At 41.7% G+C, this 21,788-nt stretch overlaps 1 protein-coding gene across 1 annotated transcript in view; it reads right to left on the bottom strand.

Moving 5' to 3' along the window:
- Positions 1–21,788, bottom strand: part of ARMC2 (armadillo repeat containing 2) — a 137,803-nt gene that overhangs the window by 108,404 nt on the left and 7,611 nt on the right. The window contains exons 3-5 of the mRNA XM_030556072.1: positions 21,089–21,161; positions 13,112–13,283; positions 9,249–9,456 (exon numbers count right to left, since the gene is read on the bottom strand). Of these exons, the coding sequence (XP_030411932.1) occupies positions 9,249–9,456; positions 13,112–13,283; positions 21,089–21,161 (453 nt within the window). The remainder of the gene's footprint in view (positions 1–9,248; positions 9,457–13,111; positions 13,284–21,088; positions 21,162–21,788) is intronic.

Raw genomic sequence — 21,788 nt, 5'->3', positions numbered from 1 at the left:
TATACAAGATAACAGACTACAGATAACACCTAACATTGTCTGCTTCTCATGAACAACTCACATTGAGTTCAGAAGCTTAAGAAACTTTGTTTCTGATAGAGCAGATATTGTGCTCTGTCCTAGAACTGCCCCCCTCCCGCTCTAATCCTAGATAAACCATGTTCTGTTGGACAGACATCGGGTTGATCTTTGGAAAACATATTACAAATCCCTGTCTTTGAAAGCCTTGCATCACTTGACCAATTGGTACTTCTACAAATCACACAGAGACAGTTGAAAAAGAGGACATTGAAAGGGTAGATTACGGTAATTTCTGGAGATCTGAACAAAAAATAATTACTACCACCAGTGTCTTACTGAAAGTTATGGAAGATGGGCAGCCCCATAATGGAGATAGCAGGATACTGGACATATTCTGACGAGTGAAGTTTAGAACACCTGTGTCAATGTCCGATGCAAAACAACTGCTACGTCAATATAGGTACATACTTAACATGCACACACACACAGCCGTTAAAAAGGCCCTTATTTTCAAAAATGTGTGTGATCCCCAATGCCCACACTTTACTTAGGATACTTGAGTGCATGGTGCTTTACAAAATAAGACATATTGCTGTCCTGAAGACATAACACTCTAAGGCTCTGATCCTGCACTTCACTGCACCAGTGTAAGGTACACGGTCAAGGCATCAGTAAGATAAATGTCTGAGTGAGATAACTGAAGGAACCAAAGGGCAGTTTCCAGTCTGAATCTGGATCTTTTGTTTCATCTTTTGAGGTCAAACACTCCAACTCCACAGTACTTTTTAGGACCAAATATGCAAAAATGTACAATAGCTGCGTAAGAACAGCCATACTAGGTCATAGCAATGGTCCATCTAGCCCAATATCTTGCCTCTGACAGAGGCCAGTGCCAGATGCTTCAGAGGGAATGAACAGAACAGGTTAATTTCGAGTGATCCATGCCCTGTCATTCAGCCCCAGCTTCTGGCACTCGGAGGTTTAGGGATACCGAGAGCTTGGAGTTCTGTCCCTGACCATCTTGGCTAATAATCATTAAAGCTGCGAGTTTGTCAAGGAGATCATGGATGCCGTGACTTCCTGTGACTTCTGCAGCAGCTGGTGCATCTGACCCAGGGGAAGCTCAGGCAGCTGGGGCAGTCTCGGGCCACTGTGTCCCACTCCCCCAGAGCAGCAGGGGTTTGGGTGTGGGAAGAGGTGAAGAGGGCTCTGGGCAGCACTTACCTCAGGGGGCTCCCCAGAAGCAGGGCATCCCCCTCACTGCAGGCACTGCCTCTGGAGATCTGGGCAGAGGCAGCCCACATACCCCCAACACCAGTGGGGGTCCCAGCCAGACTGCCTGCCCTACCCAGCCCCATCGGGGGCCCCAGGCTGTGTGCTGTCACCCAGCCCCAACACCTCCGTGCCGCCACTCAAGCAACCCCTACCTTCCCTCCCCGATTCAGTCAGAGGTATATAGTAGAAGTCATGGACAGGTCACTGACTGTGAATTTTTCTTTACTGCCCATGACCTGTCCATGACTTTTCAAAAAAATACCTGTGACTAAAACGTTGCCTTAATAATCACTGATGAACCCATTCTTCATGAACTTAGCTAATTCTTTTCTCAACCCCATTATACTTTTGGCCTTCACAATATATTCTAGCAATGAGTTCCACAGATTAATAAGCAGCAGGTTACATACCTTACATAATGCATAATTTCATTGGGTGACCTAGGCCCTGTGTCATGTGAGGGGTAAATAACATCCCTAGTCACTTTCTCCATACCATTCGTTATTTTATAGACCATCATATTCCCCTCCCCCCTCGGCAGCTCTTTTCTAAGCTGAAAAGACCCCATACTTTTAGTCCCTTTTCACATGGAAGCTGTTCCATACCCCTAATCATTTTCATTACCCTTCTCTGCACCTATTTCAACTTAAGGACATGGGACTAATACAAAGGAGAGGAAAAAACTCCTATTGTACAGCTCTCCTATGTTGGAGAAAACTTGTTCAAGAACAAAATGACTGGAAACCAGATTTTCCGTAATTGCCTTAAGACAAGTACTTAGAGCTCTAACTGAAGATACTGAGTGTTATGATTATTCAGGTTCAGCTGCCTCTAATATTAGTTTCCCTAATTCAAATTTGGCATATGATGTACATTTTTTGGATTTTCTGGCAGATTTCCATGGTCAAAGTGATAGGTAGCTTCTAACCACCAGGTTAAAAGGATGGACAAGCATGGAAACTACAGCCAATTCAGCAATAAATTACAAAGAAGAAACAAAGCCAACAAGATTTGATTGAGAATTAATCTTCCCAACTTAAATTCTCAATACATGTGAAGACCTATTTGAAGAAAACAAAGTTAATTGATTCCCATCCACCCCTTTTGTTTTTTTAATATATTTTTCTAGCACTCTCTCACACTTTCTGCAGGTTTAATTATTGAATCAGACCGCGTATGTTTTCTGGAATATAATTTAGAAGAGTCTTATCCTATGACCTAGATATATCTTCTCTACTACAAATCCATGCTCCTCTGATAAATTATTAGTTACCTTTTAAATAGTTTTTATTCATTCAAGCTCTAATGTTCTAATTTCCCTACTCTGAAATCCTTATAGAAATAGCACTCTTTTCTCAAGATAATTTTGACATAAAGTACCTGGCCTCATAAGCTGGTCACTAATCAGCAGGGTGGATAAAAATCAATGATTTAAAATAAATAAAATAAAAATCAGATTTTATTTAAATCAGACTTTTTTGATAAAATGCTTTTTGAGGAAAAAACCTATCTAAAAGATAGTTTTAATTAAGATACATCTTTGAGCTATAATGTCTCATCGTGGAATAGGGATTATAAATTCTAATTCTATAGTGTGAGAATATATTTATCTAATGTTTAAGAAAACTTTTGTAAATGACTTCCAATAGTTCCTGGATTAGAGCCCCAATTTTATGGGGTTCCAGGGGCTTTTGTATAGATTATTTAGGTTAATCTATTTAGGTTAATCTTTCTATTTACCCAATGGGACTCAGTGCTCAGTCTAGAAGAAACCATCAGAGATGCTTAGTTCTGCAATTCTCGAACTGCTGATTTGTGTCTCCAGAGAACATGCTTGTTAACAGCAAAAATGTTTTTTTATATATATTATTTATTTAGAGGTGAGAAATAACAGACCTCAACCATATTGTGCCTCTGCAAATTTGTGTATACAGAGTCAATCCCTTACTGCTCTCTAAAAGTGCAAAGTTTCAAAAAGTTCAATGAATAGAAAATTGTTGGGGGTGGAGATAAAACGTGAGAAGGGAGGGACAGGCAGTAGAAACAAAAGTGGAATTGTTTGAGCAGCATATTCCCAAAGTCTTGAGGTCTTTCTGAGGCCTGGTCTACACTACGCATTTAAACCGATTTTAGCAGCGTTAAACTGATTTAACACTGTACCCGTCCACACAACGAGGCCCTTTCTGTCGATATAAAGGGCTCTTTAAATTGGTTTCTGTACTCCTCCCCAATGAGAGGAGTAGCGCTAAAATCGGTATTACCATATCGGATTAGGGTTAGTGTGGCCACAAATCGACAGTATTGGCCTCCGGGCGGTATCCCACAGTGCTCCACTGTGACCGCTCTGGACAGCAATCTGAACTCAGATGCAGTGGCCAGGTAGACAGGAAAAGCCCCGCAAACTTTTGAATTTCATTTCCTGTTTGCCCAGCGTGGAGCTCTGATCAGCACGGGTGGCGATGCAGTCCCAAATCCAAAATGAGCTCCAGCATGGACTGTACGGGAGATACTGGATCTGACCGCTGTATGGGGAGACAAATCTGTTCTATCAGAGCTCTGTTACAGAAGATGAAATGCCAAAGCATTTGAAAAAAATCTCCAGGCTATGATACAGAATCCACAGCACAGTGCTGCGTGACATGCGTAACGGAAAGCCAAAGAATCAAATGGATGCTCATGGAGGGAGGGAGGGGGTACCGAGGACTCCAGCTATTCCACAGTCCCTGCAGTCTCCGAAAATCATTTGCATTCTTGGCTGAACTCCCAATGCCTGAATGGTCAAACACATAGACCCTGAACCACCCCGGACAATCTCGTCAATTTACCCCTCCTCCCCCTCCGTGATAGAAAAAGGGGAAAAAATCGTTTGACTTTTTTATATGTCACTATGTATACTGCATGCTGCTGGTAGACACAGTGCTGCAGCAGTAAACAGTAGCATCCTCTCTCCACCCCTCCCCGATGGCAGACGGTACAGTGCAGAAGGACTGATAGCTGTCCTTGTCATGAGCCCATGAGTGCTCCTGGTTGGCCTCAGGTGAGGACGGCCGGGGGCACCTGGGTAAAAATAGGAATGATTCCTGGTCATTCCCAGTAGATGGTACAGAACAGCTGGTAACCGTCCTCATCATAGCAACTGGGGGCTGAGCTCCATCAGCCCCCTCCCTTTCACGTGTAAAGAAAAGATTCTGTACTGCCTGGACTATCATAGCAGCGGGATGCTGAGCTCCTCTCCCCCACACCGCTTAATGTCCTGCCTGGATTGTCATAGCAGCGGGAGGCTGCCTCCCCCTCATTTTATCTCACTAACAAGTCAGTGTTGCTTATTCCTGCATTCTTTATTACTTCATCACACAAATGGGGGTGGGGACACTGCCACGGTAGCCCAGGAAGGTTGGGGGAGGAGGGAAGCAACAGGTGGGGTTGTTGCAGGGGCACCCCCAGTGAATGGCATGCAGCTCATCATTTCTGCAGGATCTGACATGGAGCGGCTGTGCTCTCTGGTTCTCTAGTACACTTGCCCCATATTCTAGGCAGGACTGACTATTTTTAGATACCATAAAGGAGGAATTGACTTGGGGAGTCATTCCCATTTTTGTCTTTGCACTCCTGGCCAACCTTAGCCAGGGGCACCCATGACAGCAGCAGATGGTACAGAACGACAGATAACCGTCTCTGCTATCATGCAAAGGCAAATGAATGCTGCTGTGTAGCACTGCAGTACCGCGTCTGTTAGCAACATGCAGTAGATACATGGTGACAGTAAAAAAAAGCTGAACGGACTCCATGGTTGCCGTGCTATGGCGTCTCCCAGGGTAATCCAGGGAAAAAGGGCACGAAATGATTGTCTGCCGTTGTTTTCCTGGAGGAAGGAATGACTGACGACATTTACCCAGAACCACCTGCAACAATGATTTTTGCCCCGTCAGTCACTGGGATCTCAACCCAGAATTCCAAGGGGCGGGGGAGACTGCGGGAACTATGGGATAGCTATGGAATCGCTATCCACATTGCAACGCTCCAGAAATCGACACTAGGCTCGGACCACGGACGCACACCGCCGAAGTGTGGCTGCGTGCACTCGACGTTATACAATCTGTATTACAAAACTGGTTTATGTAAAATCGGAATAATCCCGTAGTGTAGATGTAGTGTAGACGTACCCTGAGTGTAGCCTTCATTGATTTGAGATCTACATACCATTCTCTCACTAGAAGGGAAAACATATCATAGCAGCAGGCTGTAAAAGAGACCCAGTTTGGGAATAAGAAATATGTTTGCTGATGATGTTTTAAAGAAAGTCACACCAGTGAACTGGTGGAAGTCACTTAAGCACTTGGATTCAGAGACTGTTGAAGTGATAATATTCTCTCTACACCAGCAGAAGAATCTACTGCTGTTAAAAGTGAGATTATTTTCCTTTGGACTAATTCATTCCAAATTGAGAAATCGTTTGGGACCTGAAAAAGCAGGAAAGCTTGTTTTTCTTTCCTGGATTATGAACCAACAGGAAAATGAAGGTGAAGACGACTGAGTTCGCTGCAGAAGCCAATATTTTAAGTTTCTCATGTTGACCTGTCTGACATAGTCTATTTAATTTTTTTAAAACTATTTCATTTAACTATTTTTAGTTAAAACAATTTTAACAAAAACAAACCTGATTTTAAAAAACTTGAATGTTTAACTAAATTAAAAAATTCATATACTTGTTTTGTTAAACTAGCATACAGTATGCTTGCTGTTGAAGAAAAAAATCCAGGATACAGAACGTTGTTGTTTAGTTAAATAAAACAATTTAAATGTCTGTCTGGCGATGTTCTCCTCCTAATACAGCGTGGCAAGAAAATCTTCCAAATATTAATGATTAACCTGTTGAATTGGAGATATTTATGAAGTCATTGGTAGGTGAACTATCTGCTTCAATTATCTTTGATAAATGAAATAACCAATCATTCATTTTCTGATATAGCTGTAAAACTAATTTGAAAAGTTTTCATAATATCACTTTAAAAATGTATAGTGTGTACCTTCTAAAAATGAAATCTACATCTCTCTCTGAGTTCTGAAGAATATGTATTAAGGTTATAACCACCACCAAGAATGCACTTTTATGTAGCAATCCATTATTAAAATTGAGTCTTCCTGACTAGTGATTTAAATCAAATCCACCCTGCTAATCAGTTGCAAATTTAATAAAATGTTTAGATCTTTTGTCTCTTCTCTTTTATTCATTAATCTGTAATATTCTAACAATAGCTAAGGGCATAGTTCCCACCACTGCACTGTCCATAATACATACTGATTTGTATTTGAAGATTGCCAGGGGAGAGCAATTTAGTTATTCACGACTCAGTATCAGATGTTCTTTTATCATCCTCTGCAAAGTTTATCTTTTTTTTTCCCCCTGACCATTTGAAAAAGGTCTGAGGGAAGGAAAAAAATGTGCTTAGATTGCAAACTCTTTGGCATAGGAACTGTCTTCTTGTTCTGTTTGGGGAGCGCCTAGTACAATGGGTTCATGATCCATGAATGGGGCTCTCAGATGCAAGGTTATTTAATATAATACTTACAATATTATTAATATAAATAATAATACTAATGTTAATAATGTTACTGGTTGTAAAGAAAGGGATTGCTGCAGTTTTCTTACAGTGAAAGGAATTTTGGATAACTGTATACACACACACACACACACACACACACACACACACACACATATTTTGTTCGTTGATGTGAAATTCTCAGTCAACAGCACTGGAGAGAGCTTAGCATAATGTCAGGTTTCTGTTTTTTAAATTACATTATCCAAGTTGCAAGATGTAATGACAGAGATTCAAAACCATGAGCACCTTTAAAACATGAAAGGACACATTAATATGGAAATACTTAATCTGTGAGAGGCTGTGCCAGCTACACCATTTTTACAACTGAAATTGCCAGAGGATCCATGGACTGGTACTTATTGCAACTTCAGAAAATGGTCACATTGTATCCTCAGAAGTGAAAAAAAAAATTATATTCTAGCAAGCTAGAGAGTTTTAGGGAGGAGTGAAATGGAAAGAAAATCTAGAATGAAGAAGAGATAAGAAATCACAGTCCACTAATAGAACAAATCAAACAGAAAAACATGAATTTTGAACAAACTGGAAACATTTTACATGGAAAAAAACTCCTATTAATTAAAAGGACTGGTCTTCATATCAGTATAAACAAAGGGTCTTGGAAGGAATCAACCTATTTTTAAAAAATAAGTAGTCACCATCTGAATTGCAGTGATTATTACTAAGCAAAACAGAACATTCTGTGGTTCAAACTACTGAACACTTCAGTCCATATGGCATACTGTGCCCTATGCATAGCAAGCTGTATAAAAACTGTAGAGATTAATCAATTTAATAAAGGGTAAGTAAATAATTTTGTACAAGATAATTTTAGCTCACTGTATAGAACTTAACTATTTTAGCATGCTTGCTAGTTTTACAATTATCACCCAGTTTGAGGTTCATTCTTCTCAATTATTAAGAACAGCAGCTGACAAACTTCTTGTTGTTAGGACCCTCTTGGGAAACATAACTAATTTCCAGGCATATACACACACACAGTTCAATAATCTCCCTGTTCATCTCCCCGACCCTAACCCCACATTCTTTAAGATTTTCTCTCTCTCTTTGCTCCCTCTTTCAAAGATCAGGGTAGAAGGGGGGAGAGCTAAAATAGCTTTATTATGGAGTTATTGAAACAGCTTGATTACATGATGTTCACCAAATTATCCAGTATTATTATCAGGTTTAGAATTAAAGGATCATTATTTTACAGTAACAGAAGTTATGCATTATGATGAATTTTGTGAGCTACTTATTACAAACTCTGCTAACAAGTTTACTGTAATATTTTATTAATATATTAGCAATAATTTCAGTATAGATCTATAGCAGTTACTGTGAAAAAGTAATCTTTTAATAACCATTGCCACATCTTAATGGCCAAAATATCTGTACTTAGGTGAGTGATTTTCTCACCTAAGCATCAGTTATCTGTAGACACTGTAGGAGACACTAGTGTCACGTGTGCACCGAGTAGTTGCTTGCCCAAGGTAGTGATTACATCCTGGTACATCACATCCACTAGTGGGCAAAACAAAGAAATGGCAGGTTGATGATACTAGTGAATTCAGTGCCACTGAATGTTACACAAGTGCTAATGATACAAAGGACACCACAGTCCAGATCCAGTAGAAATGGATTGTAAGCATAGTCTTATTTGTCTGCTGAAACACTGTACCTGTTAAGTCACTGCAGACATTGAACCATAGGGTATGAAGATGAAAGTAAAGCTATTTAAAAAAAACAAAAAACAACCAAAGTGTACTGTAAATCAACTTAAAGAAAGCACTTGAAAATTTAGTATGTGTACACACATACATTTTGCTTCTGTTGATAGGGACGCTAGCACCAAGAAGTACACACTGATTATTTTTTCTGACACTTTATCTTCAATTTTTGTTCCACTCATCTTCTCTGAAGATAAGAAGCTTGGGAGCACAGAATGTGTAGCGATGTGGCTGTGAGGTATAAAAGGGACTAGATACCCATTTTAAACCATTTTATATCCTGAATGTTACTAGCAGACCCACAGCTTTGAAATGTTAGTAATCAAATGAAATCAGAAAGTATATACACATCTATTTAATTAATTCTCCTCATGTCAAGCAGGTATCCTTACCTATATTGAACTAAACTTTATTTTTGTCACAAGAGGAATAAATCTCTTTAGGACGGGGTGGGGGAGGAGCGAAATGATAAGTTTTTACTGAATATATCATTTACATATAGTAATACCAATGAATTTAAATAAAAACAAAAAGTCTTTGAATTCTAGCAGTTCTATATATTTTGACACGACATATTATGCAATTAACTGTGACTGGAAAGAGAAAAAAAGTAAATACTGACCTTCCACTTCTGAATTGCAATGGAGATGTTGCTACTGCCTCTTTTAAGAAGTCTTGCTCCTCTGCCTTATTATGCTCATTATAAATTAGTGGAATACCATCATCCTTAAAATTGGAGTGTGGACTTAGTTCTGCTAAACAACTTTTATTACTTCTCCTTGAAAGATCATCCATGGTAGCTGGTTCTTCAGAATTTACCCCTTCCTTATCTGCAAAAACCAGGAACAAGTGTTTTGCAAGAAATGTTCTTACAAGATGAAAGACACAGCAAGGAGTCTTTTAAATGTAATATAGAAATTTTTACTTCATACTATCTTTCCTATTATCGCAGCAAGCTGACATCAATTAGAGAAATCTGTATCAAAGTAACTAAAACACAATGTTCTACTTTGCATCAGAGATCTTTTTAGAGACATTCATTCTTCTAAAAAAAAACCCTAATTTCTAAAGATACCCAATGTATTTTAAGGCTTTTGGCCTTTCAGTTATTTTCAAACTTTTCTCATAGAACTAGAAAGTAACACATTTTTCAGCAATAGGGCTGAGACTGCTGGCCAGAAATTGGATATAAAAAGTAATTTAAAACAGTAGGTACAATTAAGATTAAAGGAAAACTCTCAAGGTTAACATGTCCTCAAAAGGAACCTACGCTAAAGCCAGTGTAAATGTTTCCCTGATACTGAAAAATGTCTTAGTCCTGAAAAATAAAGGCTGCAACAACATTAAATTCTCCTTTCCTCAAGCAGACAACAAAGCAATATCCTGATGCTGGGATCTATGGATCAGATTGTAGATAAGTACACGATAGGAGGGCATAAAATCACATGGTAAAAGTACATATTGTATATGCTCTTTATATGCTTATTTTGGAGTAAGAACAAAAATGGGATAAACAGATTGGTACTAGCATACACTCAGTGCCTCACATTACAGTTTGATTATTATACTGAATATAATGTCATTTTTATATTCCAAATGACTCTTTGTTATAAAGTTTTAACTAATTTTCTGTAACTATTTTCAGGATAGCAATGCATCAAATAGTTCTCCCTCTCCTCCCAATAAACTACTGTTAACACTTTACCATATTTAGAGTTTTTATAAACCTACACAAATAAAAGCACATAACAGAGCACATAATCATAGAAATGTAGGGCTAGGAAGGGATCTTAAGAAGTCATGTTGTCTGGCCCCCTGTGCTGAAGTAGGACCAAGTACACTTCGACCATCCCTGACAGGTGTTTGTCTAATATGTTCTTAAAAATTCTTCAGTGATGGGGATTCCACAACCTCCCCTGGTAACCTATTCCAGTGCTTAATTATCCTTATAGTAAGAACATTTTTCCTATTATCTAATCTAAATCGCCTTTGATGCAGATTAAGATAATTACTTCTTATCCTACCTTCAGTGGACATGGAGAACAATAGATCACCATCCTCCTAGTAGCAGCCCTTAACCTATTTGGAGACTGTTACCAGGCTTCTTTTCTCAAGACTAAAGATGCCCAGGTTTAGTTTAGCCTTTCCTCATAATCTTATAATTTTTGTTACTCTCCTCTGGACACTCTCAAAAAGCAATGTCAACAGATTGAAGTGTGGAGCCCAGAACTGAACATAGTACTCCAGCTGAGGCCAGTGCCGAGCAAAATGGGACAATTACCTCCCATGTCTTATGTACAACATTCCTGTTAATACATCACAAAATATTAGCCTGTCTCACCACTGCACCACATCGTTGACTCTCACTCAATTTGTGATCCTTTCCTTTTCAGCAGTGCTAGCCACTAGTCCCCATTTTGTAGCTATGCATTTTATTTTCATTTCTTAAGTGAGATACTTTGCACTTGTCTTTACTGAATTTAGCTTGTTGATTTCAGACCTATTTTCCAATTTGTCAAGGTTGTTTTGAATTCTAATCCTGTCCTCCAAAGTGCTAGCAACACCTCTCAGCTTGGTGTCAGATGCAAATTCTACAAGCATTCATTCCACACTATTATCCAAGTCATTAACAAAAATGATGAATAGTACTGGACCGAGGACAGACCCCGGTCAGACTAAACTAGATCTATCCTCCCAGTCTGAGACTGAACCATTGATGACTACTCTTAGCAGTCTTTCAACCAGCTGCACGCCCCACCTTACAGTAATTTCTGCTAGATCACATTTGCCAGGTTTGCTTATGAGACTGTTATGTGGAATTGTGTCAAAAGCCTTACTAAAAATCAAGATATATATCGTATCACATCTATAGATCACCCCCATCTAATAGACCAGTAACCCTATCAAAGTAAGAAATTAGATTGTCAAGAGCTAATTGTGCCAACAAGATCCATGTTGGCGTTGGCTATTACTTATCATCCCATTATTCTCTAGATGTTTATAAACAGATTATTAAACAAACTATCTTTTCCAATATCTTTTAGGTATCTAAGTTCGGCTGACTCGTCTATAATTCCCTGGGTCCTCTTCGCTCCTCTTTTTAAAGATAGGCACTATGTTTACCCTTTTTCAGTCCTCTAGGACAGCAGTTCCCAAAATTGTTCCGCCACTTGTGCAGGGAAAGCCCTCAGCGGGCCAGGCCGGTTTGTTTACCTCTCACATACGCAGGTTCGGCTGATCGCAGCTCCCAGTGGCCATGGTTCGCTGCTCTTGGCCAATGGGAGCTGCTCAAAGTGGCGGCCAGTACGTCCCTCGGCCAGTGCTGCTTCCAGCAGCTCCCATTGGCCTGGAGCAGCGAACCGTGGCCACTGGGAGCTGCGATCAGCCGAACCTGCATACACGGCAGGTAAACAAACCGGTCTGGCCCGCCAGGGGCTTTCCCTGCACAAGCGGCGGAATAAGTTTGGGAACCACTGCTCTAGGACATCATGTGTCTTCCAAGAGTTCTCAAAGATAATTGCTAACCGTTCTGAGATTGCTTCAACTAGTTCCTTAAGTAACCTAACACAACTTTCATCAGGCCCTGCTGACTTGAATACATCTTACTTAACATGTTAAAGAATTTTTAGATAACTATTTTGGTTTGTGTTCCTTCTCCCTTGTTCTTAATATTCATTGTGTTAAGCATCTGATCACAATTAACGTTTTCAGTGAAGACTAAAGCAAAATAAGCATGCAACACCTGAGCCTCCTCAATGACATATCCTATTAGCTCTCCTTCCCTGCTAAGTAGAGGACCTACACTTTCCTTCATCTTTTTCTTGCTCCCAATGTATTTAGCAAACCTCTTCTTATTGCCATTTATTGCCCTTGCTAGGTGTACCTCATTTTGTGCCTTAGCCTTTCTGATTTTGTCCCTACGTGCTTGTGCTATTCTTTGAACTTCTCCTTAGAATATGCTCCTATTTCCACTTTCGTAGAATTCTTTTTTTAAAATTTTCAGATAATTAAAGAGCTCCTGATGGAGCATTACTGGCTTCTTACTATCCTTCCTATCTTTCCTTCATATTGGGACAGACAATATTAAAGATACAACAGCAAACTCTTTGAGAAACTGTCAGTTCTCCTGAATTCCTTTTTCCTTTGGATTTTCTTTCTATGGGACCTTACCTACCAGTTAAATGTTTGTTAAAGTCTGCTTTTTTGAAGTGCACTGTCCTTATTCTGCTGCCATCACTTTTTCCTTTCCTTAGACTCATGAAATCTATAATCTCATGATCACTTCCACTCAAATTGTATTTTTTAAGCAAAAGACACATGGGAGCCTAGTGATTTAGGAGCCTGTTTTCAAAAAATGAAAGTCAATGGGGATTTAGGCACCTAAGTTACATTTTAAAAATGGGACTTAGGTACTTTGAAATTTTTACTCTAAAACATCACATGGCTCTAGATTCAAATACTTGAATTATATTGAAATGCTCTTACTCTCATCAGGAAGAAATATTTTATCTGGAAGGAGATTTCCTTGAGAAGCTGTTCTACATAAGCGAGCCCGGGCACTGCTGACTTTCCTAACCTCCATTGGGTCCACTGGAGGCTTCGGGAAGGAAATGGAAGAATCTTCATCTTTTATAGGCGATGAAAGTAGTTTTGGCTTCTATTACAAAGAAAGATGAAGATCAGTTTTTACAATCAGTTATATTCCATTTGTATTTCCATATAACCTAAAATTAGCAAAATAAACTTTGTAACAGTCACCATATATTTTCTTCCAACTTCTAACTAATTTAGATGAGAATTAAACAATAGCAATCAGAAAAATCTAGTTTTCTTTTTTAATAAAAATCATAAACCATTCCATGCAACAAAACAAGTTAGACCCAGTATGTCAGTTAGACCATAGAGAGCCAACAAAAATAGGCACTGAGGAAAGCACGTCTAAAACCAGTCCCAAGAGAAAACCCAAGTGCTAAAAGAATTAGCCATAAGCTAGTTTTAATAAATTAATTTCCAAATTAAATCTAAATAATATTTATTTCCCTTAAATAAGCCATCTACATTAAACATGTGCTCCATCACTAACTTAATTTTGTGCCCAATCCTGAAAGGTACCAAGTATGCACATCTCAAAAAAGAAGGCCTGTTATTTGTAGTGCTACTTCTTTGGAAGTTGGCTTAATTTGTAGAAAATTAAAAGTACCCATTTGAATACTATTAATAGTAGATATGCCAATTCCTATTACACACTATCCTGGGCACATGGATCCACACATCCATGAACTCTAGGCTACAGCAACTCCATATATTGGATGAAACTACAGACGCTGTAAAATCTCCATCTGGTACAACATAGCAGTCCATGTGCTTAGCAACTCAAATGTCCATGAATTCATCACCCTCGGGGCTCTGCTTTCTGCACTAAACACTCCATAAAATAGAAAGTCCAGATGAATGACTCTGTTCTACTCTTCAAAGATTTCCATGGGATTGCCTCTAGCTACCCAAAAGATTGTCCTCACTATCTTAATAACCATGACCTCCAACAACAGCTACATTCCACTGAAACAATTAAGTTTCCACCAACAGAGGCAAACTCATGAGCATGGAAGACAAATTTTCACAGGAGCTGGACCTAGATTAGAGAACCCACTCTCACAAGAGATAATGACAAACCACAGACCTCATAACTTTTAAAACTAAATGCAAAACTCATTGCTTTGACTTGGCTTTCCTCAGTAACTTATTTTCATTACCCCACAAACCCACCAAAAGACCCCACTATAAACTAATCAAATTATTGCTTCTCCAGACTGTGGAGTCTGCCACTGTACACCCAAAACTGTAAACCACAGTGTTAGCCCTCTGCCTTAGCAAGAGTGAGAGCTTTGCTGCTGCTAAGCTGTGTGTCAGCTCCCTAACCTACCACTCTGTCTGCCTTGCCTGGAAACTTCAAGACTCTACTCGTCTAAACCTTACCTGCAAGGTAAGAATCAGTGAACCCCAGTTGCCAAGAAACATCCTTCTGCAAAGTCCAGTTCCTCTCGCTGGACGCTCACATAAATTATTAAGTTCGCTGCCTCTGAAGAGGCAGAGTACATATCAGCCTCTTACAGGGATGGGAAAATTTTGGTCTGAGGGCCACATCTGAGTATGGAAATTGTATGGCGGGCCATGAATGCTCACAAAATTGGGGGTTGGGGTGCAAGGAGGGGTGAGGGCTCTGGGGTGAGGACAGAAATGAGGAGTTAAGGCTGTGGGAGGGGGCTCTGGACTGGGGCAGAGGGTTGGGGTGCGTGTGCGTGTGTGTATATACACATGCATGCATGCTCCAGCTGGGGGTGCAGGCTTTGGGGGATGAGAGGCTGGGGGTGCAGGACAGTGCTCGGGGCTGGGACAGAGGGGACCAGAGGGATCAGGGTTAGGGTAGGGGGTTGGGGTGCAGGAGGGGGTCAGGGGTTCAGACTCCAGGTGGCGCTTACCTCAAGCAGGTCCCAGAAGCAGCAGCATATCCCCCCTCCAGTTCCTCATGGAGGCGCAGCCAGGCAGCTCTGTGCACTGCCCTGCCCTGTCCGCAGGTGCCGCCCCAGCAGCTCCCATTGGCCAGAGTTCCCAGCCAATGGGAGTTGCGTGGGCAGCACTTGGGGCAGGGGCAGTGTGTGGCACGTCCCCTGGCTGCCCCTATGCATAGGAGCCAGAGAGGGGACATGCCGCTGCTTCCTGGAGCCGTGTGGAGCCATGGCATGCGCAGAGTGGGGCAAGCTCCCAACCCCGCTCCCTGGTGAGAGCCAGATTAAAAATGTCTGAAGGGCTGGATGTGGCCCCTAGGCTGTAGTTTGCCCATCCCTGGCCTGTTAGGTTCAGAACCACTGAGCTAACCTATTTACCATTGTGCTGATTGAGCTGCAGGTTGAGAACCACTGGGTTAGCTAATGACTTACACTTCACTTGAATACACAGCACTGAGACGGTTTTGTAATAAAACAAGAATAAGTTTATTAACAACGAACAGAGGTTTAAGTGCTACTAAGCAAGAGAAGAAGAGATAGGTATGGTTACAAACAAATCAAAATAGAATACACTTTCTAGTGACTAAAAAACTTAATCTTAGCAAGTTTCAATTTTTGCCTAAGCAGTTTTCTTATTTACATCAAGTTACTAGTACCTCCCACCTCAGGCCAGGGGACTCAATGTTTACAGAATCAAAGAGTGCTGCTGCTTTTGTTGCCTAAGTGATCAATAACAATATTAACCCTTTATATTAACCAAAGTCCACTATCTCGGTCTCAAGAGCCAGGAAGGCTTTTTGGGGTGCAGACTGTCTTCCAGTGCACTCACTAAGGCCTTGGCTACACTTGCACGTTATAGTCCAATAGAGCTGTCAAGAGCGCTCTACCTCACTCCCCGTCTACACTGGCAAGGCACGCAGAATGCTCTGACTTCGCAGCTGGAGCGCTCCTGATACTCCACTTCTCTGAGAGGAATAATGCTTGTTGTGCTTTCACTGGAGCGCCGTGGTGTCAGTGTGGACACCTAATGCGCTCTGATTGGCACTGACTGGCCTCCGGAAGTGTCCCACAATGCCTGTTCTAGCCACTCTGGTCATCACTTTTGAACTCTGCGGCCCTGTCCTCAAGTGACCAAGTGTTAGATCTGCCCTTTAAATTCCCTGGGAATTTTGAAAATCCCCTTCCTGTTTGCTCAGCCAGGCGTAGAGTGCTCTCAGTGCATCTTTCCAGGTGGCCATGCCTTCATGAGCCAGGCGATCCACAGTATGGAGCAATGGCAAGGTGCTGGACCTCACCAGTGTTTGAGGGGAGGAAGCTATGCAGTCCCAGCGGCGCTCCAGCCATAGGAATTACGATATCTTCAGGAACATATCAAGAGCCATGACCAGGATGCGGTGCAGTGTCGGGTTAAAGGAAAGGAGCTGCAGAATGCCTACCACAAAGCCCATGAGGCAAACGGCCACTCCGGTGCTGCCCCCACAACCTGCAAATGCTACAAAGAGCTGGACACAATACTTGGGGGTGATCCCACCTCCACTGCAACAACCACCATGGTCACTTCCAAGCCCAGCACAGCGGGGGCGGGGGGGGGGGGAAGAGGAGGAGGAGGAGGAGGAGGAGGAAAGTGCGAGCAATGGTGCTGAGGCAGGGGGAGACACCCCGGAATCCCTAGATACATGCAGCCAGGAGCTCTTCTCGTTTGTTTTGAGACAAGCAAAGTAGGGTTTTTGTGATTGCCCTCCTTAAGTGTGAGGGAATCATTGCTCTGTCTGGCGTGTACAATGGTAAGTGTTGCATTTTCCCTGTATAGGTGCAACCTTGAGATCTTAGCCATCATTCTTATCACCAGCCGACAGACTGAGAAGACTCAGGAAGAGGCCACGTAAAAGCAAAGAAGACATGCTGCATGAAGTCATACAGCAGTCTGTCAATGAGAACTGAAAGGCACAGAAGTGGAGGGAGAGCGAGAGGAGGATCCGCCAGGAAAACATGATGCACCAGCGGCAAAGCAAGGAACAGCTGATTAACATAACGGAGCACCAATCGGACTCTATCCAGGTGCTTGTCGCCATGCAGGTGGAGCACTACTAGGCTCACCACCCACCCCTCCCAGCTCTTGTCCCAAAACTCTTCCCCTTGTGCCCCCATGTCCCCTCCAACCCACTTTCCCCAACATTCGGGTTCTTACCACCCCCGCTGCCTCCTACACCTGTAGCTTCACCACCCACCCACAAAAACTACGACTCTTATCCACTACACTCAAACCCCCTCAACATCCCTTATAGCCATCTTGAAGTGCAGTACGGAGTGCACAGCACTCCAGGCAGGATTCGAGAGTATGAAATCAGGACATATTCAAGCCTATGACTGAACCAGTCCCGACCCCACCCCCTTGCCCTTTTGGTATTTCTGTGTCACTTTTTTTTTCCCAATAAATTAAATTTTCTTTTCAATAGATGGAGTTTTTTACTTTGAAAAAACCATACTTTATTAGTGCATAAAGCAAACTATACCTTAGCCCAGGCGGTGCTTGTTGCTTTCAAGTCAGTGTACCAAACACAGCCACTGCACTTCACTCCCGTGCAGAGCACCAGACATTACTGGTGACTTTCAGCCTCAAATTGCTCCCTCAAGGCATGCCTAATCCTTGCAGCCCCACACTGGGCCCTAATAGCCCTGTTCTCTGGCTGTGCAAATTCAGCCACCAGGTGTTGAACCTCCAATGCTCATGCCTGAGTTAAGCCTTCTCCTTTCCCTTCACAAATATTATGGAGGGTACAGCACGTGGATATAACAGCGCAGACGCTGTCTTCAGCCAAGTCCAACTTCCCATAAAGAGAGCGTCAGCGGCCCTTCAAACGGCCAAAAGCACACTCCACAGACATTCAGCACCAGCTCAGCCTGTAGTTGAACCGTTCCTGGCTGTTGTCCAAGCACCCTGTGTAGGGTTTCATGAGCCAAAACATTAAAGGGTAAGTGGGATCTCCAAAGATCACAATAGGCATTTCGACTTCCCCTACGATGATCCTCTGGTCTGTGAAAAAAGTCCTGGCTTGCAGCTTCTTGAACAGGCCAGTGTTCTGAAAGATGTGTGCGTCATGCACTCTTCCAGGCCAGCCTGCGTTAATGTCAATGAAATGACTATGGTGATCCACAAGCGCCTGGAGAACCATGGAGAAATACCCCTTTAGGTTAACGTACTTGGAAGCTAGGTGGACTGGTGCCAGAATAGGAATATGCATCCCATCTATCACCCCTCCACAGTTAGGGAAACCCATTTGTTCAAAGCCAGTCATGATGATATGCACATTACCCAGAGTCATGGTTCTTCTGAGCAGGATGCAATTAATGGCCCTGAAAACTTGCATCAACACAATTCCAGTCATCGTCTTTCCCACTCCAAACTGGTTAGCGACCAATTGGTAGCTGTCTCGAGTTGCCAGCTTCCAGACTGCAATAGCCACCCAATTCTCCACTGGCAGGGCAGCTCTCAATCTTGTGTCCTTGCGCCGCAGTATGGGGGGCGAGCTCAGCACACGGTCCCATGAAAGTGGCATTTCTCATCCGAAAGTTCTGCAGCAACTGCTCGTCATCCCAGACTTGCAGGACGATGTGATCCCACCACTCAGTGCTTGTCTCCCGAGCCCAAAAGTGGCCTTCCATGGTGGAGAGCACGTCTGTGAATGAGACAAACAATGTCGTGTTGTATGCGTTACGTGACTTGATATCATCTTCGGACTCCTCACTGTCACTTTAGATCCTAAGCAGTAACTTGACTGCCAAATGAGATGTGCTGGCGAGACTCGTCAGCATGTTCCGAAGCAGTTCGGGCTCCATTTCCACAGACTGGAAGTGAAGACAAAGCGCGCTCTGAACAGAAACCGTTGAAAGATGGCGCCAAATGTGGATGAAAACACAGGGATTGCTGGGGTGCAAAGCAATACATCACAGGGTGTTGGGACAGGATCCAGAATGCCCTGCACCCCACACCCCCTTCCCAGAAGTCACAGCGCCAGAATGGGAAGAGGTGCTCTGTGGGATAGCTGCCCATAATGCACTGCTCCAAATGCCACTTCAAGTGCTGTGAATGTGGCCACGCCAGTGCACTTGCAGCTGTCAGTGTGGACAGACTGGAGCGCTTTCCCTGGTGCACTCTCTGAAGGCTGGTTTAACCCAAAGCGCTCTACATCTGCAAGTGTAGCCATGGCCTAAGCTGTTGCTTGTTAGCGTTCTTTACTGTATATGTAAATATTCTTTTAATGTCCAATGCCAGTAATCAAAACGGGGAAACACAAAGTCCTTTGTCTATGGCAGGCTAAGTTTACGCACTGCCTCCCAAAGACATTTTAAGAACATATTTCCAGCTAGAGTGATCAGATAGCATATGGGAAAAATCAGGACAGAGGGTGGGAGTAAAAGGCGCCTATATAAGAAAAAGCCCTGAATATCAGGACTGTCCCTATAAAATCAGGGCATCTGGTCACCCTATTTCCAACACAAACACAACTCTCTGTACACAATCTGTATATACATAACACAATGATTTTGGGGACCAGCATATCACCAATTTACATGATACCTTACATGACACCTGTTAGATACACATTATGACAATGGTGTGCTGGGAGTGATGAGTTTGTCAGGCCTGATATGAGTTACAATACAGTGGGCCCTCTGCCAGCCGGCAATGAGGAGCTTTTGGTGTTACACAGAGTAGGAAGAGAAAGCTTGTTATTCTTTCTACCTATAGAACACTAAGGAGACTCTCAGAATACTAAAGAGCTAAGATACCACAAAGATTGAAAGTACCTAATTAGATTATACTAATATAGTAATTACAATAATTGTATAAAAATGCCTAAAACCCCACAGTCTAAACCCCATTTTAAAGATAAGAACTAAACAAAGATGTTTCATTCATATATTTTTCTTTGATATATCAAAAAAATTGCAATGTTATGAAATTGGAAATGGATTCTTTAAACTTTCTGAAACCACTCATTATTGTGTGAGCTGCTATTATGAACAGAAATATGACTGCAATGAATTAGTGAAGGATGCTTGTACTGTACCACTGATGTTACTGATTTAGTGTGCACTGTACTACTTCACTAGACAACTTTAAAATATGAAGTGTCCATGACCTAGTCACATATTAAAGACTAATCTCAACTACAAAACTGGCACATCTATTGAGAAAATGCTGAATTTTATAGAAGACATCTCTCTCTCTCTCATATATCTATATCTATATCTATATCTATATCTATATCTATATCTATATCTATATCTATATCTATATATATATAAACAAACTATCCCAATTTTAAATTTCCCATTTGAATTGACTAGAACTACCAAACATGATAAATAACTCAGCCATAGTTTTCAATTGCAAGTTGCAAATCAGCAATTCCTAATTTCCTTTTCAATGCCAGTGCTACTTGTTAGCATTTTGCACTTCACTTACCTTAAATATGAAAACAGACAGTCAATTTTCGACTTCTGGTTCTTAAGCACTAGTGCAATGCTATTGTATTTGGGGTTAGAATGCTACACAGGAGTACTTAAATACTGTTACAGAGACAAGGTGGGTGAGGCAATATTTTTTAGTGAACCAACTTCTTTGTTGGTGAAAGAAGCTTTTTGAAAGCTTGTCTCTTTCACCAAACAGAAGTTGTCCAACAAAAAGATATTACTTCACCTACCGTTTCTCTCTAATATTCTAGGACCAACAAAGCTACAGCACCGTAAAAAGAACTTGCACTCTCATTTCTGGAGGAAAAAAATTCAATAAATCAATTCTACTTTCTCATCCCCCCCGATTCTAATAAATCATGCAAAACATCCATTTAACCAGTTTTCACATAATCCTTTTATATCACTACAGTGGGTTGGTACAACTCACAATACTTTATTTCATCATTGCATAACATTCTTTTTAATAAGCACTCACATGGTCCAGTGGGCTGAGACGTGTACCAGACACCGGTCTTGATTCACCTGATTCAAAACTGGAAGCATGGAGACTAGCATAAAGAACATAAACAGAGTATTAACCCAGACCTCATTTTGTTTCCCCTCAAAGGATCTTCTCCCACACTGCTCATAAACAAGTGGGAGTATCTCATCTGCAATATTGTTCTTCTTTCCCCATAGTCCTACAGATGCTCTTCAACTGAGGTATCAAGTAGAATATAGCTCAGTGGGCATGGGGAAGAAATCATACTGCATACTGACACCCTCTTCTACTTATTGCATGGACAGATACTGGAAAAGGAATTGAAGCTGCTCGAAGATGTATAACCCATTGCAAGTCCTTGCTACAGCTGCTTCTGAGCAGTCATAAGGGGTGGATGTAAGCAATGGCAGTGCAGCTCCTGCAGAAGCCATGCTGCTGGATAGAGGGACACCAGAGAAGGCAGGAAACATCCCTGCAGTTGGTTCATGCCACTGCCACAGAACGAAGAGATCTTGCCCTCTGTGAACTATGCTAAGCCACAAGCCTCTCCCACCAGAGGAGAAGATAACCAGTTATTCCATAAGGAAAATAATCTTAAACCTGTTTAAGCATTTGGAACTCAAGGAGGACTTTTCTGAAATAACATTTTTTTTTAAAGGCTTTAGAAACCAAGATTTTATGGAAACAGTGAGAT

This window comes from Gopherus evgoodei, chromosome 3 (genome assembly GCF_007399415.2).
Source record: "Gopherus evgoodei ecotype Sinaloan lineage chromosome 3, rGopEvg1_v1.p, whole genome shotgun sequence".
NCBI lineage: Eukaryota > Metazoa > Chordata > Testudines > Testudinidae > Gopherus > Gopherus evgoodei.
Note: the sequence above shows the minus strand (reverse complement) of the source record. Positions and strands in the feature narration are given on the sequence as shown.